The sequence below is a fragment of the Lontra canadensis genome, unplaced genomic scaffold (genome assembly GCF_010015895.1).
Source record: "Lontra canadensis isolate GAN:19392208 unplaced genomic scaffold, GSC_riverotter_1.0 scaffold88, whole genome shotgun sequence".
NCBI classification, from domain to species: domain Eukaryota; kingdom Metazoa; phylum Chordata; class Mammalia; order Carnivora; family Mustelidae; genus Lontra; species Lontra canadensis.
The window spans coordinates 1,223,094-1,239,872 of record NW_022631082.1 but is presented as its reverse complement, the minus strand read 5'-3'; the positions used below and the strand labels follow the sequence as shown (position 1 = coordinate 1,239,872).

The 16,779-nt window shown below is 58.6% G+C and overlaps 1 protein-coding gene across 1 annotated transcript; it reads left to right on the top strand.

Moving 5' to 3' along the window:
• The first annotated feature begins 3,114 nt into the window (after positions 1-3,114).
• MYDGF (myeloid derived growth factor) lies at positions 3,115-15,578 on the top strand. Its single transcript, XM_032883658.1, has 6 exons — positions 3,115-3,331; positions 4,423-4,473; positions 10,337-10,398; positions 11,757-11,838; positions 13,764-13,836; positions 15,104-15,578. The coding sequence occupies exons 1-6, from the start codon at positions 3,158-3,160 to the stop codon at positions 15,181-15,183; spliced, it is 522 nt and encodes a 173-aa protein (XP_032739549.1). The 5' UTR covers positions 3,115-3,157; the 3' UTR covers positions 15,184-15,578.
• The last annotated feature ends 1,201 nt before the right edge of the window (positions 15,579-16,779 follow it).

Sequence of the window (16,779 nt, the reverse complement as noted above, 5' to 3'; positions counted from 1 at the left end):
AAAAGCAGGATCTTTGGAATAATGGTTTGTGTTTTTTGTTTGTTTGTTGTTGTTTTTGTGTTTTTTGTTTTTTTTTTACTTTTAATCTCTCCGTTGTGATTTTTTTTTCTTTGAGACAAAAAGGAAAAACAAAAGAGGTTTGGGCTCAGTCTTTCTGAAAAGAAAACATGCACACACAACCCTCCCTATCTTCAGTGGGAGACTCAAACAGCTCACAACTGAAATATCTTGTTAGCAACAGCTCTTGGCCACTAACTGAATCCTTCAGAGTGATGGACTGAAGGTCAAACACAGCAGGTGAGGTAATGGGAAAGACATCAACAGGACCATGCTGCGTGAAACACAGAATAAGACTGTCATCATCCAGTTTATGGAGCCAATTTCTAATGGGGCCAGAGCAGGCAGTTGCAAGGAGAAAGAAATTTCTTAATGTGAGCAGATAGGCCAATTTAGGACAGGCTGCCCATACCAGAAGGACATCAGTATTGGAATTAGGGTTATCTGTGGAGCCATCAGCCTGCTGGAGGACCCTCCTGACCTCCCTGAAACTGACCTTCATTCTGTTTCTGAGGGAGTTAAAGGGATTTGAGAACCTGAAAGGTTTTTTGATAGAGCCAAGCTTAGGGGTTACCTCTGTTATTTTCTTTCTGGATTTTGTCCTTTCAAGTCAAGAAGGACTAGGAAAGGGGCGCCTGGGTGGCTCAGTGGGTTAAGCCTCTGCCTTCGGCTCAGGTCATAATCTCAGGGTCCTGGGATTGAGCCCCACATCGGGCTCTCTACTCAGCAGGGAGCTTGCTTCCGCCTCTCTCTCTGCCTGCCTCTCTGCCTACTTGTGATCTCTCTCTCTGTGTCAAATAAATAAATAAATCATAAAAAAAAGGAAGGACTAGAAAAACAAGCTTAATTCCAGACACTACAGACCTCATCATTCTTGTATTCTTGAAAATCTAAGCAATTTGTGACAAAAAAGGTATATGTCGGGGGCGGGGGGGCTTGTATTAAGAATTCTTATTTGTAGAAATTTCACCTGCATTTCCTCAGCTAATTTTCCTGACAACCCCCAATGTATGGATTATTTTCTTTTTAGTTTATTTTGAAACAATTTTAGGCTCACAGAAAAGCTGCAGAAATAGTGCGGAGCTCCCGGAGACCCTTCACCCAGCCTCCTCTAATGGTCACATCACCACGTAACCATGGTGCAATCAGGTTAAGGAAGCCAGGAAATTAGCATCAATACAATCCTATTATCTACTACACAGAGGCCATTTTTCTGGTCCAGGATTGTTGCTGACTGTACACGTCCATCCAAAATACGTACTTTGAAAGCTAACACCCAATGTGATGGCATGGAGAGGTGGGGCCTTTGGGAGGGGTTAGCTCATGAGGGTGGACCCCCGCGAATGGGATGAGTGCCTTCATGAGAGAGGCCTCAGAGGGCTTACCGCCCCCCCCCCCAGGACAGTGGGAATAGGAGCATAAGGATGCCTATAAACACCGTGCCTGCTGGATACCTCGCCTTGATCTTGAACTTCCAGCTTCCAGAACTATGAGAAATTAGACCTGTGTTTGTTTGTTTGTCCCGGTCTGCTGTACTTTTGTTACTTTTGTACCTTGTCTGACTGAACTCAGACAAGGACCCCATCCAGGATCCCATAACTGTTTCGTTGTCTTGGTCTCTTCATCCTGTGATGGTGCCTCAAGCGTTGTCTTTCATGATGTTTTCGAAGAGTACTGCCCTGTTTTCTTGCGGGATGTCCCTCAGCTTGGGATCCTGTAGGATATTTGCTTATAATTAGATTGCAGTCATGCACTTGGGGCAGGAACTCTAGAGGTGCAGCTGAAAATGTCTTTTCAGTTGTCGTTGAAGTCTCATTGGTGACATTGGGCTAAAGATGGTATCTTCATTATAAAATGACTACTTTTCCATTTATAACTAAAAACCATCTTGGGGGGAAATACTTTGAGCCTATAGAAATATCCTGTCTCTCATCATCCTTTCCCCCACCAATTGTTAGATCTGTTAACCTTAAAAAATAAAACTGCCAGCTATTTTACCAGTAAAAATAGGTTTATTCAGGAATAGTAAGGAATTGCAACCCACGACAAGCAAGTTACAGCAAAAACCGGAGGCAAATCTGCAGAACAAAGGAAACGACTACTCTTACGGAAGAAAGAGCAAGTGGGGAGGGGCTATTATAGTCAAAAAGTCCCCTGCCCTCAGTGCCAGGTTTGGTGACTTCTCATTGGCTGGGCTGGGCTGGGTCTGGGCTGAGGCCGTCTTTCACTGGCTGTGCTGTGGCCGTCTCTTATTGGCTGTACTGTCACTATCTCTCATTGGCTAGGCTGTGGCTGTCTTTCATTGGCTGGGCTCTGGTTGTGTTTCATTAGCAGTGCTGTGATTATCTCTCATTGGTTACCTCTGATTGGCTGGGCTGGGCTGGGTCTGGGCTGGGTCTGGGCTGTGACTGTCCATCACTGGCTGTGCTGTGGCCGTCCCTTATTGGCCGTACTGTCACTATCTCTCATTGGCTGGGCTGTGGCTGTCTTTCATTGGCTGGGCTCTGGTTGTGTTTCATTAGCAGTGCTGTGATTATCTCTCATTGGTTACCTCTCATTGGCTGGGCTGTGGCTGTCTCTCATTGGCTGGGCTGTTGCCAGGGCAGGGGAAAATTTCCTTCCTCCGGCAAGGGCCGTTAGGTAGTGGTTAACATACTATGGACTTGCAAGGGGCTGGCCTTCCTGTTGGGTCTGTAACTGACTCACAGGGTGCAGAGCTTTCCCTGCCGGCCTCTCCACTCCATCCTAAACGAGGGTTCCTCTAATTTTCAGATCCATCCAGGGATCTTGGGGGCAACAACTGAGGTCATCGTCCATTTCCCTCATTCCAGACGGAACTTACTACATTTACTAACTGGAATAGCTGTGGGCTCAGTCACAGGGTTAGGAACTGCAGCACGGTTGGTCCCCAGGACCACTCACCCCAGGGTCTCCTCCCGGAAGTCCAAGCCCCGCCCCAATATGGCAGCCCCGGCCCGGGAGGAGGCGGGGCGCGTCAGGTCACGTGGCTGCGACGCCGCCGACGTGGCCTCGAGCGGGTGCCCCACGTGTCCCTCGCGGCGTCCCGTCGCCGCCCCAGCCCTGCGGACCCGATCCCAAGATGGCGGCGCCCAGCGAAAGGAGGAACGGCGGAGGCGCGAGCTTGTGGGCTGCGTTGCTGCTGGCGGCCGCTGCGTTGAGGCCGGCGGAGGCGGTGTCCGAGCCCACGACGGTAGCGTTTGACGTGCGACCCGGCGGCGTCGTGCACTCCTTTTCCCAGAACGTGGGCCCGGGGGTACGTACCGCTGCCGCCCCGGGGGCTTGAGCGGTGGCGCCGGTGGGGGCGGGTCCTGAGAAGGGGACGCGGACGTTCGGGGGGCGGAGACTGAGTTGGGAAGGGGGTCTGGGGGGCGCGGTCACCACTGAGGCGCGACTCATCTTACGGGAGCCGGGAGTCCTGGAGTGCGGGGACTCGGAGGGGGTGGGTCCCCAGCCTCTGTGCCTGTTTCCTCTCACATGCCCAGCGTGCCCAAGCAGCCCTCGCTCCCAGACCAGGAGATTCCCCGGCCACTGGAGGGCTGAGCCGCCCCGGAGGTGGGGAGAGAGGAGGCCGAGGGGTAGTTCGCCTCCAGGCTCTGCAGAAGGTCAGCCCCGCTGCAGCTCTGACGAGGGAGGAAGTGGACAGACGTTGCTCTTTTTCTCCATTGCACGAGGCCCTCCCTATCTTTCAGTGAGGGGTGAGGCAAGACCTCACCTGGAAGTCTGCAGGCCTGGGTCTAGCCCAGCCCTCCCCCCCATCTTGTTGGAGAAGTCCTTCCCCTCCCGCCTCCCCGTTCCCTGTCTGTAAGGGATGTCCATTGATGCTGTTTATTGAGTACTTCCTTATAGCCAGATACTGTGCCAAGTGCTTGATTTGCTAGGACCATTTCACAGTTGAGAGAAACAGGCTCAGAAAAGCTTTCCCCTGTCTGAGGCCCACAGCAGGGCAGAGATGGGTTTTCTGGTGTCCATAACCTGCTTCCAAAGTCCATGTGCCTAGATGCGTGGGTGCTTGAAGGGTGTAGGACCTCCCCCTACCTCTTTTCCTGTTCTTCATCCCCCAGAAGCCACCTGAGTTGTTTGTACTGACTCAGGAGCGCCCGAACTGGGGGGCAGGTATGGGAGTTCTACGTAGGTAGACACTGGGAGGCCTTGCGGGGGTGGGGGTGGGGGTGGGGGCTCCTGGGACATCAGCCAGGAATCTTGCGCTGCCTCCTTCCGCTTAGCGCAGATGCTTAAAAGACGGATCGTCTTGACTTTGGGTCTCAGAAGGGCATCCTGAGACCCTGCATCATAAGCACTAAGGATCACCTCCTAACAAGCTTTTTTCCACCTTCCATTCTCCAGGACAAATACACTTGTGCGTTCACCTACGCTTCTCAAGGAGGGACCAACGAGGTGAGTTGTTCAAAATTCCATGTAGTTTTGTATGGCAGTATCCACTGGCATGGAGAGATGCTCTCCAGGAAGCAGTGGGGTTGGGTCATACCTTAATTAACTTACACTCATTGAACTATTCTTGTCTCACCAATAAAAGATAATGCTCAAGGTAACAAGTGATGGCAGATTCCCCCTGTAATTCCAGAGTGAACAAGTGTCTGGGTAGTACGGACGTGCTGCGCCCATGAGCCTCTCTTAGGAGTATTTTATTTGCCCTCTGTGCTGCATGACAAATCATGACAGACTTAGCAGCTTAAAACAACACCCATTTATTATCTCACAATTCTGGAGGTCAGAAGCCACGGTCAGCTCAGCTGGGTGCTTCGTAAGGCCGAAATCAAGTTGTCAACCAGCGGGGTCTCATCTACAGGCTCGTTCAAGCTGTTGGTAGAATTCAGTTCCTTGCCATGGAGGACAGAGGTCCCCGTTTCTTGGTGGGTGTTTTCTCCAGCAGCTGGCGGCCGAGAAATAATAAGCGAGATCTGAAGCATAAGAAGAAAGTGACTCACCGTTGCTGGCTGTGAGGGGAGCGCAGGGCCGGGAGGGCAGGTGGCCCCTAGGAGCTGAGGGCAGCCCCTGGCAGGTGGCGTGACTTCAGTTTTACCACTGCAGGAACTGAATTCCACCATAAGCACGTGAGTTTGAAGAGGACTCTGGGCCTCAGTCAGGGGTACAGTCTGCTGACACCTTGAGTCTAGTCTGGGGAGACTCTGAGCAGAGGGCCCGCCGTGGCCACCCTTTGCCTCGGGGACTGAGAGCTGAGCAGTGGGGAGTGCAGTTAAGCTGTTAAATTTGTGATCATTTATCACGCAGGGTAGTGACTTGAATAACCCCCCACCCCAAAGATACATTCACATCCTAATTCCTGGAACCTATGGATGTAACTTTAATTAGAAAAAAATATTTGCATAGTAAATTCAGGATTTTGCAATGAAGAGATCATCCTGGTTTATACAGGGGGGGCCTAGATCCAGTGGCAGCTCCTCTGACAAGAGACACTCAGGGGAGACTTGATAGAAGAGGAGAAGACACACAGGAAAAGGCCGTGTGAAGACGGAGGCAGAGATGGAGGGGCGCAGCCACAAGCCAAGGGACACCTGGAGCCACTAGAAACCGGAAGAGGCAGGAAGGATCCTGCCCCAGGGCCCTCAGTGGGAGCCTAGCCTGGGGACACCTTGATTTGAACTTCTGGCCTCCAGAACCGGCAGAGAAGAAGTGGTAGTGGTTGTAAGGTGGCGAGGTTGGCGTGCAGCAGTGGCCGCAGCCACGGACTAGCAGTGACGCACTGTCAGAAGGCACCCCAAGAATAAAGTGTTGGCGTGGAGTGCTGTCTGCATACCGCTGCTTGGTCTTATCGGGCCGGACACCCGCAGGTGTTCGGGAAGACACAGACTTTCTGCTCAATGTCGTTAGGATGAATAAAAGAAAAAAGGGAAGAATTCATCATCACTATAAAAATCAGTAATAACCATCTTCTCTCTCTTTTTTTTTTTGAGATTTTGTCCATTTCTTAGAGAGAGAGCACGAGCGGGGTTGAGAGGCAGAGGGAGAAGCAGGTTCCCCCTTGAGCAGGGAGCCCGATGTGGGGCTCAGTCCCAGGCCCCTGGGATCATGACCTGATCTGAAGGCAGATGCTTAACTGACTGAGCCACCCAGGCGCCCCTCCATCTTTTTGTCCCTAATTGTGCTTTCCTCCCCAGCAACCAGACTTTAGGAAGTACTGTCGTTCCAGAACAGTGTGCGTCACTGTGTCACCTGACAGTGCAGAGTTGTAGAGATGGGGGCTGCTTGGGAGCCGCTCTTGTGCCTGTCACTCCTGGCAGGCCGGTTCTCAGCCCCTTCCTCCTCCCCTCGGGACAGCACGTTGAAATGGGCAGGAGCGGCTCTCTCCCCCCACAGCACCACTAACGTCCAGGATTCGGGGCCAGGTCGCTCTCTGAGGGAGCTTTCCCAGGCACCGGGGCCTTGAGCAGCCTCCCCAGCCCCACCCAGTCAGGGCCAGGAGCACCCCAGCCCCCAGTCCTGACTTCCAGAAACATCTCCAGACATTGCCCAGTGTTCTGTGAAGGACAGAATTTTCCCTCGTTGGAAACCACTGGGCAAGAGCGACTTCTGGTACTCTGGATAGGTCTTGTTTGTAAGTAAATGATTCCTAGTGACGTTATTTTAACAAAATGCAGCAAACAAGCGGTGACCCCCGGCCACCAGGCTTCCTGCGATCATCTGCCCCTTCCCGCCTCACCTCCAGGCCTCACTGCTTCTCCAGATGGTTCTCCACTGTGGGATGAAGCCGAGTGGTAGAATGTTCCTCCTCATCGTGAGCCAAAGCCCATCGGTCTGGCCTGCCCCGGCACCCGGAACCAGTCCCACTGTGCCCTCTTCCCGTGGCAGCCTCTGGATGTGTGTAGATAACTGATTCACGGGACCATGAACCGAAGCAGCGGTTCCCCCGTGGCATCTGTGCGGTGCTAAGCCACGCGCATATCTCGTTTCTTCCTCTCCACCACCCCAGGAGGCCATGGTGCTCTGGCGTTACCGCATTTCACACTCGAGGGCACGGAGGCCCAGGCTCCCCCACCTGGGAAGTGACCAAGGTCCCTGGGGCACAGACGCCTACCCACTGCTCTGTGCTCCTGACCCAGGGTCACCAGCAGCTTGGAAGAGAGCAAGCTCGTGCCCCCTCCGCCCCCCGTCTCCTCTGACTGAACTTAAACTCTCAGAGGGGGACAGCCCGCTGCCGCATCGGGTGAGGGAGCCAAGTTCACGCACACTGGCCGGGGCCGCCGCAGACCGGAGCCCTGCCCTGGAGTAGCGGATAGCTCACAAACTGTACTTCCAGCAGTCAGCTGGAAATCGTTTTGGAAGACGGGGTGCGTCCTGCAGGAAATCACCTCTACACAGAGCAAACGTGTCATGGCTCAGACTTGTCCCAGCCGCCGTCGTCTAGAGCGGTGACAGGACCACAGGGAGCCGGGCGCCTGGGCGGGTGGTGCTGCGTGAGCCAGAGGGGGTGGCTCTTTGGTGGCTGTCCTGCGGCCACCTCCCAAGTGAATGACGGCCAGATTCTCAGCGAAGGTTCTGTAGCTTCCACCGGACACCGCGGAGATGCCCCTCGGAGCAGTCGGAATGGAAATCCAAGAGGCCCCGGGGGTGTTCCTGCAGAGGCCTCATCAGAGAGAGGAAGCCCCAGCGTCTGGTTGGCGCCCGGGGGACCCATGGCTGGGCTGGGGATGTGCAGGGGCGCCGGGTGCACGGAGTGCGGAGCTGGGGCTGCTGAGGGAGCACAGCCCGCGCCTGCTCCTTCGGTGTTGGTTGTCACCTGGGAGGCCAGGGCTGTGCTGGCAGGTGACAGCAGGCACAGGATGTCTAGCTGGGGAGCTTGGCTGTGTTTGGTGGGGACGCAAACAGGCCGTCTCTTACAAAGTTAGACGTGCGCTCACCATAGAACCCCGCACTCCCACTGTGAGCTGTCTGCCCTCCAGGAATGAAAACTCACCCACGCAAAACCCTGTACACGACCCGTCACAGCAGCAGGGTTCACGGTGGCCCACAGGCGGAAACAACCGTGGTGTCCGTCAGTGGGTGAACGGAGGCGCACAGTCTGTCCACCACGCACGGGAGCGTCACTGCTGTATACAGGGGCGCGGCACCCACACACTGCCCTGGGGACAGACCCTGAGCCCACATGTGTGACACGTCCAGAACAGGCCCATCCACGAATGGGAAGGGGGTTCATGTGGGCAGGGAAGGGATAGAGCTTCTTTCTGGGGTGATGGAATGTTCTAGATCGTGGGGATGGTTGCAGATCTCTGCATGTGCTAGGAAACACAGAATTGTTCACCATACGAGGGTGAATTGTGTAGCGTGTCCATATTTCTCAGTTGAGCTACTGAATAAAGGACCCGTGGACACGGCCGGTGGTGTGGAAGGCTCTCCACTATCCCACGCTAAGTGAAACCACACCAGACTGTGCACTGCCTGGTTCCAGTCTGGGGAGGGTCTTGCAAAGGCACAACCCTGAGATGCGGTCCGCAGTTACCAGGAATTTGCGGGAGCGGGTTAACTGCAGTGGGAAGGGGTCGGGGACCCAGGGACACAGGTCTGGTCTACATCTTCATTAGGTGGTGGCTAGGAGCTAGAAGCATTTGTCGGAGCTTCTAGAACTGTCACCAAAAGGGGTGCATTTCTCCATATGTCGTTTATATCTTAATAAAAACTAATCACACCACCAATTAAGTGTCATCTGTCGTACCCGGCCACTCCTGTGCTGACTTCCCCAGGGGCTCAGGCCGTCCCTGGAACACACACTCGCAGGAATGACTCCATGCCCAAACCCGAGCCTCCCCATCTGCTCACCGCACCCCGCAGCCACGAGACGGCGGTGAGGCTCACAGAACCGGGAGGCCGCTCAGAGGGATGTCGACCATCTTGCTAAGAAACTCTCGGTTTTAAATTTGTTTGCATTTGTAGTTTTTTAAGCAGCGTTTCAACATTTGTCTCGTCTTCAAGAGCTTTTTCAGAGCCGTGGAAAAGCTCTCGGATCTATTTCTTGCATAAAACCGTTTCCAGGGGCGCCTGGGTGGCTCACTGGGTTAAAGCCTCTGCCTTTGGCTCAGGTCAGGATCCCAGGGTCCTGGGATCGAGCCCCGCATCGGGCTCGCCGCTCCTTGGGGAGCCTGCTTCCTCCTCTGTCTCTCTGCCTGCCTCTCTGCCTACTTGTGATCTCTGTCTCTCAAATAAGTACATAAAATCTTTAAAAACCGTTTCCAGGTGCCCACAGGCCTTCGAGCCACGGACAGGTGTTTTTAGATAGGGAGGGAGAAAAATTGCCCCGTCCGTAGGTGTGTCCGGCAGCCGTCCCTTTGTCGAGCCAGAGTCCCTGGTTCCCATTTCCCTGCTGTGGGCAGACAGCATCTGGGGGACCGTTTATTCCCGTCGCGATGAACCTAAAAATGGCCTTGTTTTGTTCATGAAGAAACTCTGACGTTGAACCAGGAGTACCAGTATCTTAGTACTCCAGGCAGGGGACTGCACACTCACATTTTACTAGAAAAACATACAGTCGCCTTTGGCACCCCAGAGCCCACAGGGACTGTCCGTGTCCACCTGCCAGGTTTGCAGGCGCCATGAAAATTAGAAAAAGCTGGTAGTGGTGTGTTCGGGAGTCATTTAAAAATTATAATTTTCAGGGGTGCTGGGGTTGCTCAGTCGACTGAGTGTCTGACTCTTAATCTTTCTTGATTTTTTAAAAAAAGCTAACACTTTCACACCCTTCCAAAAGAAGATCACATAGAAAGCTTCCTGGTGCCTTCCGTCACCATCTCCAGGTCCCACCCATGCATGTCCTTGTAGCCATGAGCACTGTGGTCTCGTGTCTGCTCCAAGGACTTGGTCCCAATCCAGCAAGCATGGATATAGGGTCTCCTTTTATTTTAGGGTTTTTTTTTTTGATAGGCTTTATTTTTTAGAGCCGTTTTAGATTCATAGCAAAAGTGAGCCCAAGGCACAGATTTTGACACACCCCTGGTTTCCCCCAACCAATGGCCTCCCCGGTCATTGATGGCTGCCACTGACAATGGGACGCTTGTGACCGTTGCCGAGCCCACGCCGGCCCGTAGCTTACACTCCGGCTCAGTCTCAGTGCTGTACCTCCTGTGGGTGTAGACAGGCGCCTGAGGACACGTGCCCACCCCAGTGGTCTTGCCCGGAGGCGTCTGCCCGCCCCCGAGCCAGGTGGCAGCTGGGAGGCCCAGGGAAGGTTGGCTGCTTTGCAGAACTGGAGGGCGTCCTGGGCTGACCTGTGTCTTCCCTCTCTCCCCAGAAGTGGCAGATGAGCCTGGGGACCAGCGAGGACCACCAGCACTTCACCTGCACCATCTGGAGGTGAGCCCGGGGTCCCTGTGGGGGGTGTATGTGTGTCTGCCCCTCCCTGGGGCTGCTGAGGGTGGGTGCCTGCGGCGACTCCAGGTGCAGGAGCCATCCCCCCTGCGGGGCGTGGACTGGGGGCAGTGGTCACCCATGTGCAGGCAGGAGGGGTGCGGTGACATTGCTGGGGAGGGCTCTCCAGAGAAGCTCATGGACACGGGGGCCCAGAGGGGTGGGGAGGCCTGGGGCCAGGCTTCTCCACACCGTCCCTCTCTGTCTCCCTGCCCTGTACTACGGCATGAGTGAGCGGTGGCCCTGAGAAGGGACAGAGGGAATGGGGTGCTCAGCCCTATGGGGGCGGGTGCTGGAGGGGCATCCCGTCCTGGCCCTGCTCCCAGGTCTCTGTGGCCTGGATCCGGTTCTTCTGGTGTCGCTTGTAGGGCTGGTGTAGTGCACGCATTCCGTGGGACTCACAGACGTCCAAGCCCTGGTCCTGTCCTCGGGGGGTCGGCAGAGGGGCACAGAGCACGTGGAGGGCCGCGGCAGGACACCCATGTTCGAGTCCTGCTTGCGGGTAGCACCCCACAGCCCCTGCCTGCTGCTCTCTGAAGCAGGAGCTTCTAGGCGGTGCTGGGGACCGTCTCGCCCGCTCTGTGGACCAGTCCCTGTCGGCAGCAGGCAGGGGGCCCCGGGGCCGTCCTGATGGTGGCGTGTGGGCACAGCGCTGAGCCACAGAGGCCTGTGGCTACACTCGGCCCCAGAACCCCCCTGACTGGGGGGCCGCCCGCTTGGCGAGAGGTCCTGCTGGACGGGCTGTTGTCCCAGCTTCACACGTCGGCGGAGCAGGCCCAGCGCAGCTGCTGGGGCATGGAGGGTGCAGGAGGCTCCCTGGACCTCCCTGGCCTCCCTGCTGACGCACCCCCAGCAGGACTCTCCTGGCCCCCCCACCGCTGCCCCTCACCCCATCCCTGTCCGCGGCCACACGTGGCTCTTCACCCCGCACATACTGTGGCCCCCTCGTTGTCCCCATCCCCCTTGTAGCTCCTCTCTGTTCTGGCCATACTGACCTGGTGGTTCTAGAAGTGCTCCCGTGTGTACCCGCCGGGACCCCTGCCCTCTGCTCACTCCCTCCTCTGCCCAGTTAACTCCTGCGCTTCTTGGTGCCCGGGATGTCGCCATGCCCTGGTTCCTGGTACAGTACCTGGAATGGCTTTGGCACTGGGTGAAAAAGCGCTTGTCCTGTCGTAAAACAGCTCGGACCCAGAAGGAGAACCAGACTTGCCAGTAAATGAGCCAAAAGAATGTTCTAGTAAACAGGAAATAAGAGGATGTTGAGGAGACTGGGGCTGACCCCCTTGCCTGCCCTTCCTTTGCAGGCCCCAGGGCAAGTCCTACTTATACTTCACACAGTTCAGGGCAGAGGTGCGGGGCGCAGAGATCGAGTACGGCATGGCCTACGTGAGTACCGCGCGTGCAGGGGCGGCGGCCCGGGGTGTCCCACGGGGGCTGCGGGTCAGTCGGGGACAGGCACGGGCCCTTGGACGTGGGACACCACGCAGACTCCAGGCCGGGACGTGCCAGGGATGGGGCGCGGGCCCAGAGTGGGACCCCGCTGACCCCTAGAGGCCCGCCGCGGGAACCAGACACCTGGCCTCCCAGTCCTACCACCCCTCACCGGCCATCTCCCGCCAGTGCCCCCTGCTGGCACGGCCCACGGGAAGCCAGCAGGGAGGGGCCCAGACCCTTGAGGGGACAGCAAGGGCAGGAGCGCCTGAGGCGCGGGCAGCCTGATCGCTGGTGTGGGGAGGGCCCAGCCTGCCGTGGCTCCCGTGCCTTGTGGTTGGTGGCACACGGAGCGCCGGAGCGGGGCCGCTCCCAGCCGTCCCACCGCGGACCGCCGCTCCCTGCACGCCCAAGCTCCCGCCGGACCCGCAATCTCACTGAGCCCGTGGAAAGGGACGCGGGTCTGGTTTGTGCAGTTGCTTTTGGGAGACTGTCCCGCTTCCGGGTTCGCCTCTGTTCACCGAAGGGGAAAGTTCCTTCCTCCGTCGGCAGCAAAGCACGAAGTTTGAAGCTGGTTGACGATCTCTGAAACGGATTAACCGCTGCCCCTGCGGGCTTCTCACGTACTTAAGAGAGCCGTGCGCGCGGCCCGCAGAGCGTCAGAGCCCGGGCTTTAGCCCGCGCTGCCCTCGGGAACGGCAGGAGCGGGAGGAGCGGCAGCAGCGGCAGCAGCGGGAGGAGCGGGAGGAGCGGCAGCAGCGGGAGGAGCGGCAGCTGCGGGAGGAGCGGGAGGAGGGGGAGGAGCGGCAGCAGCGGGAGGAGCGGCAGGTGCGGCAGCAGCGGGAGGAGCGGCAGCAGCGGGAGGAGCGGGAGGAGCGGCAGGTGCGGCAGCAGCGGGAGGAGCGGCAGCTGCGGGAGGAGCGGGAGGAGCGGCAGCAGCGGGAGGAGCGGCAGCAGCGGGAGGAGCGGCAGGTGCGGCAGCAGCGGGAGGAGCGGCAGCTGCGGGAGGAGCGGCAGGAGCGGGAGGAGCGGCAGCAGCGGGAGGAGCGGCAGCAGCGGCAGCAGCGGGAGGAGCGGCAGGTGCAGCAGCAGCGGGAGAAGCGGGAGGAGCGGCAGCTGCGGGAGGAGCGGCAGGAGCGGGAGGAGCGGGAGGAGCGGCAGCAGCGGGAGGAGCGGCAGCAGCGGGAGGAGCGGCAGGAGCGGGAGGAGCGGCAGCAGCGGGAGGAGGGGGAGGAGCGGGAGGAGGGGGAGGAGCGGGAGGTGCGGCAGCAGCGGGAGGAGGGGGAGGAGCGGGAGGAGGGGGCGGAGCGGCAGGAGCGGGAGGAGCAGGAGGAGCGGCAGCAGCGGGAGGAGGGGGAGGAGCGGGAGGAGGGGGAGGAGCGGGAGGAGTGGCAGCAGCGGGAGTAGCGGGAGGAGGGGGAGGAGCAGGAGGAGCGGCAGCAGTGGCAGGAGCGGGAGGAGAGGGAGGAGCGGCAGCAGCGGGAGGAGCGGCAGCTGCGGGAGGAGCGGGAGGACCCGCAGGAGCGGGAGGAGCGAGAGGTGCGGGAGGAGCGGCAGGAGCGGGAGGAGGAGGAGCGGGAGGAGCGGCAGCAGCGGGAGGAGCGGCAGTTGCGGGAGGAGGAGCGGCAGGAGCGGGAGGAGTGGCAGCAGCGGGAGGAGCGGCAGCAGCGGGAGGAGCGGCAGCAGCGGGAGGAGCGGGAGGAGCGGCAGCAGCGGGAGGAGCGGCCGCAGCGGGAGGAGCGGCCGCAGCGGCAGGAGCGGGAGGAGCGGCAGGAGCGGGAGGAGAGGGAGGAGAGGCAGCAGCGGCAGCAGCGGGAGGAGCGGCAGCAGCGGCCGGAGCGGCCTCCTTCCCGGTGGGACGTTTCCACTTGCTCTTTCAGTCGAAAGCTGCATTTGAGCGAGAAAGCGACGTCCCCCTGGCAAGCGAGGAATTTGAAGTGACCAAGGCGGCAGGTACGTAAGGTGGTTTGTGGGATGGAGCCCGGGTCAGGCACACAAGTGGTGGCCGCACCCCCACCAGAGGAGCAAGGGCCGGCCCAGCGTCTGCTCGCTGTTTCTGTAAAGGGCTTTGCGGAGGCGACGCCACTGCCGAGACCACTCACCCCGGGTGAGCAGAGCCGCGAGCCACAGGGCACCGACCGGGCACGGCTGCGTCCTAATAAAACTCGATTTTAAGAACACGGAAATGTGAATCACATATCACAAAATACCATTTTCCTTTGATTTCGGCTGACGCTATGTAAACGTAAAAACCAGCCTTAGCTCATGGGACAGGCCAAGCCCTACTTGGGGCATGAAAATCTACTGGGGCCTTTGGGGACGTTCAGTGGGATTGCTGCGCAGGAGGGGACCCCTGCGACCTCCCCACAGCGTGTCCTGGGTTCTGTGACTAGGAACGGCTTCGATGCCTGGGAAGCGGGGTTAGGAACCCCTAAGGTCTGGCGGGGGGGCCCCTGGGTGTCCTGAGCTGTGTTCAGCCCTCAGGGGCAGATGCTGAGCAGAAAGAGGGGAGGGAAGCTCCAGAGTTGGGGCTCTGTGCGTGAGAACATGGGGTGAGCGATGATGACGATGGACACGGGAGTAGAACTGTGTCGTCGGGAGCCCTGAGTGTCCCAAGGGACACAAGACATGAGGAGAAGGATCCTTACGGTTGTGGGGATCACCAGGCATGGGAGTGGCAGGGGGGTGCGGTGAGCGGGGCTTTTGGGAGGAGGGGCCTTGGGTCTGGAAGGAGCCCTGCCCCACCTACCTGCAGGTCCTGGAGGGTGTGGGGGCAGTTCCGGGTAGAGGTCCAGGACAGGAGATGGGGTGGCCAGCAGAACCTTGACCTCCGGGTGCACAGCAGAAGGGCAGGGCTGAGCCACTGGGGATGAGCCGGTGGAGGCCACAGTCCCAGGTCCTGCTTGAAAGGCTCCGTTGGGCCTCAGACAAGTTCACCAGTGCCAGCGGGAGGTGACGCAGCCCACCCCCGACCCCCATCCATCCTTGCTGTGGCAGAAATGACCATGGCTCTTCCCACCCTGAATGTTCCTGAGGCCTCCTGCTGCCCTCAGGACTAGCCCACCAGCCTCTCTCTGCTTTCTTTGGTTCCTCACCCATAAGACTTTCAGGGCTGGGGGCCTTTCCATGTCGAGTTCACTTCCGGGGGCTGTGCCCCTACCCCGCCCAGGACGCAGAGCGTCTGGAGTGGTGGGGACCCGACCACGTGCTTCTCTTGCAGTGTCCCACAGGCCCGGGGCGTTCAAGGCCGAGCTGTCCAAGCTGGTGATTGTGGCCAAGGCATCCCGCAGTGAGCTGTGACCAGGAGCCCCATCGGGGGGCGGCTTTTCCTCGTTTCTGCTGAAGGAGCTGGGCTCTGGGAGAGCTGGCGCATTACTGGTTTTCTAGGGGGGCTGTTGGTTGATGTTCTCTGAACATGGAGCGGGGGTCTGGGACCCTCTGCCCGTCTTTCTTATCAAAAAAGGCACTGGGGAACGTGAAGGGGGTCTCCGCGGGGAATCGCGGCTTTCCTGAAGCCAGTGCGGGTCTCTCCTTGGATCAGGCCAGGCTCTGGATCGCTCCCAGGGACAGCGATCCTGCTGTCCTGAGCCCGAGCCAGCTGTTTTCTTAGTTTTCCCAGGGGACCTTCTTCCAGGCTAACTGGGGAGAAATGAAATGTTCTTTCATATTTAAATAAATAAGATGGTTGGAAAGCAGCCACGGTGGCAACTGGCACTGGTGCCGGCCTGTCTGGGTGCTTGGGGCCGGGAGCCCGGAGGCAGCAGCAGGGTCTGGCCACCCGCACCCGCACCCCCTGCTGGGGATGGCAACGGGTGTCCCCACAGGCCCCTGGAGTCTCCAGGCACGACTCTTCTGAAGGCGCAACGCGCGGGGTCCCAAGGCGGTTGGCTGTGATCCCGGATCTCCCTGAGCTCGTGGGGCAGACCCAGCCCCACCCCACAGGGCACCCCCCATGGGGGGCGGGGAGTGCTGGGGACAGACGTCTCCTGCACCTGGCTGCTTGGCTTTCTCTTTCTGAAGCCAGATTGCGGGTCGCAACTTAAAACAGCAGCAACCACAAACACCCACGGGCAGACGGATAAAACCCCGAAATGCCCCAGCCACTCAGAAGGTCCTGCTCTCCCAGCAGCGGGGCCCTGGAGCCTGACCGCAGCTTGCCCCTCAGCCTGCCCTCCGACCAGGCCTTCTCACAAGCAATCGGGACGGAAAAGAAGCCTTGGGCTGCGAATCGGAATCCTGGCTCATCGGAATCACGGCATGGGATCGACGGAGGGCCCCCTCCCCTTTTCCTCGCCTGGCCGCCTCCTTCATGCCAGCACGAGGACCTGGGCGCGGCCATGACCCCACTTGCCAGAGAAGCAGGTGTGAGGGTTCCTGCCCCAGTTCGCACACCTGTGGGAAGCGGAGTAGGACTCTGCCCTGTAGACGAGCACGGGAGCGTGAAGGACAGCGGTTATCACAGCGTGCGGCAGCGGCCCCCGCAGCCCTGGAGATACTCGGGAGGAAGAATCCCCCCAGCCAATCCCTCACTGTCCAGCTCAAGGGCACATGCATCCACAGGGGGTTCGCCCCACTCAAGAACGGATGTGCTTTGAGATCTGGTGGGTATGGGGACCTCAGGGAGGGTCCGGAGCCTTTGTTGCTCTGGTTTGGGGGTTCAGTGGACGGAAAACCACAGATCGATGGCGGGCTGCCCGGGGCCACCTGCAGAAACAAGGCAGCAGGAAACTGGTGGGCGTGACATGGCCCATGGGATCCCTGCAGGTCCCGTGGGCCTGACCCCGGCAGGAGAGACAGATGAGTCCACGGTCAGCCTGGAATCACTGACCGCTTCCGAATCCTGGGGGCTCATCGAGGTTGCAGAGCCGGTGGTGGCTCCTGTGTCCTGGGACATGG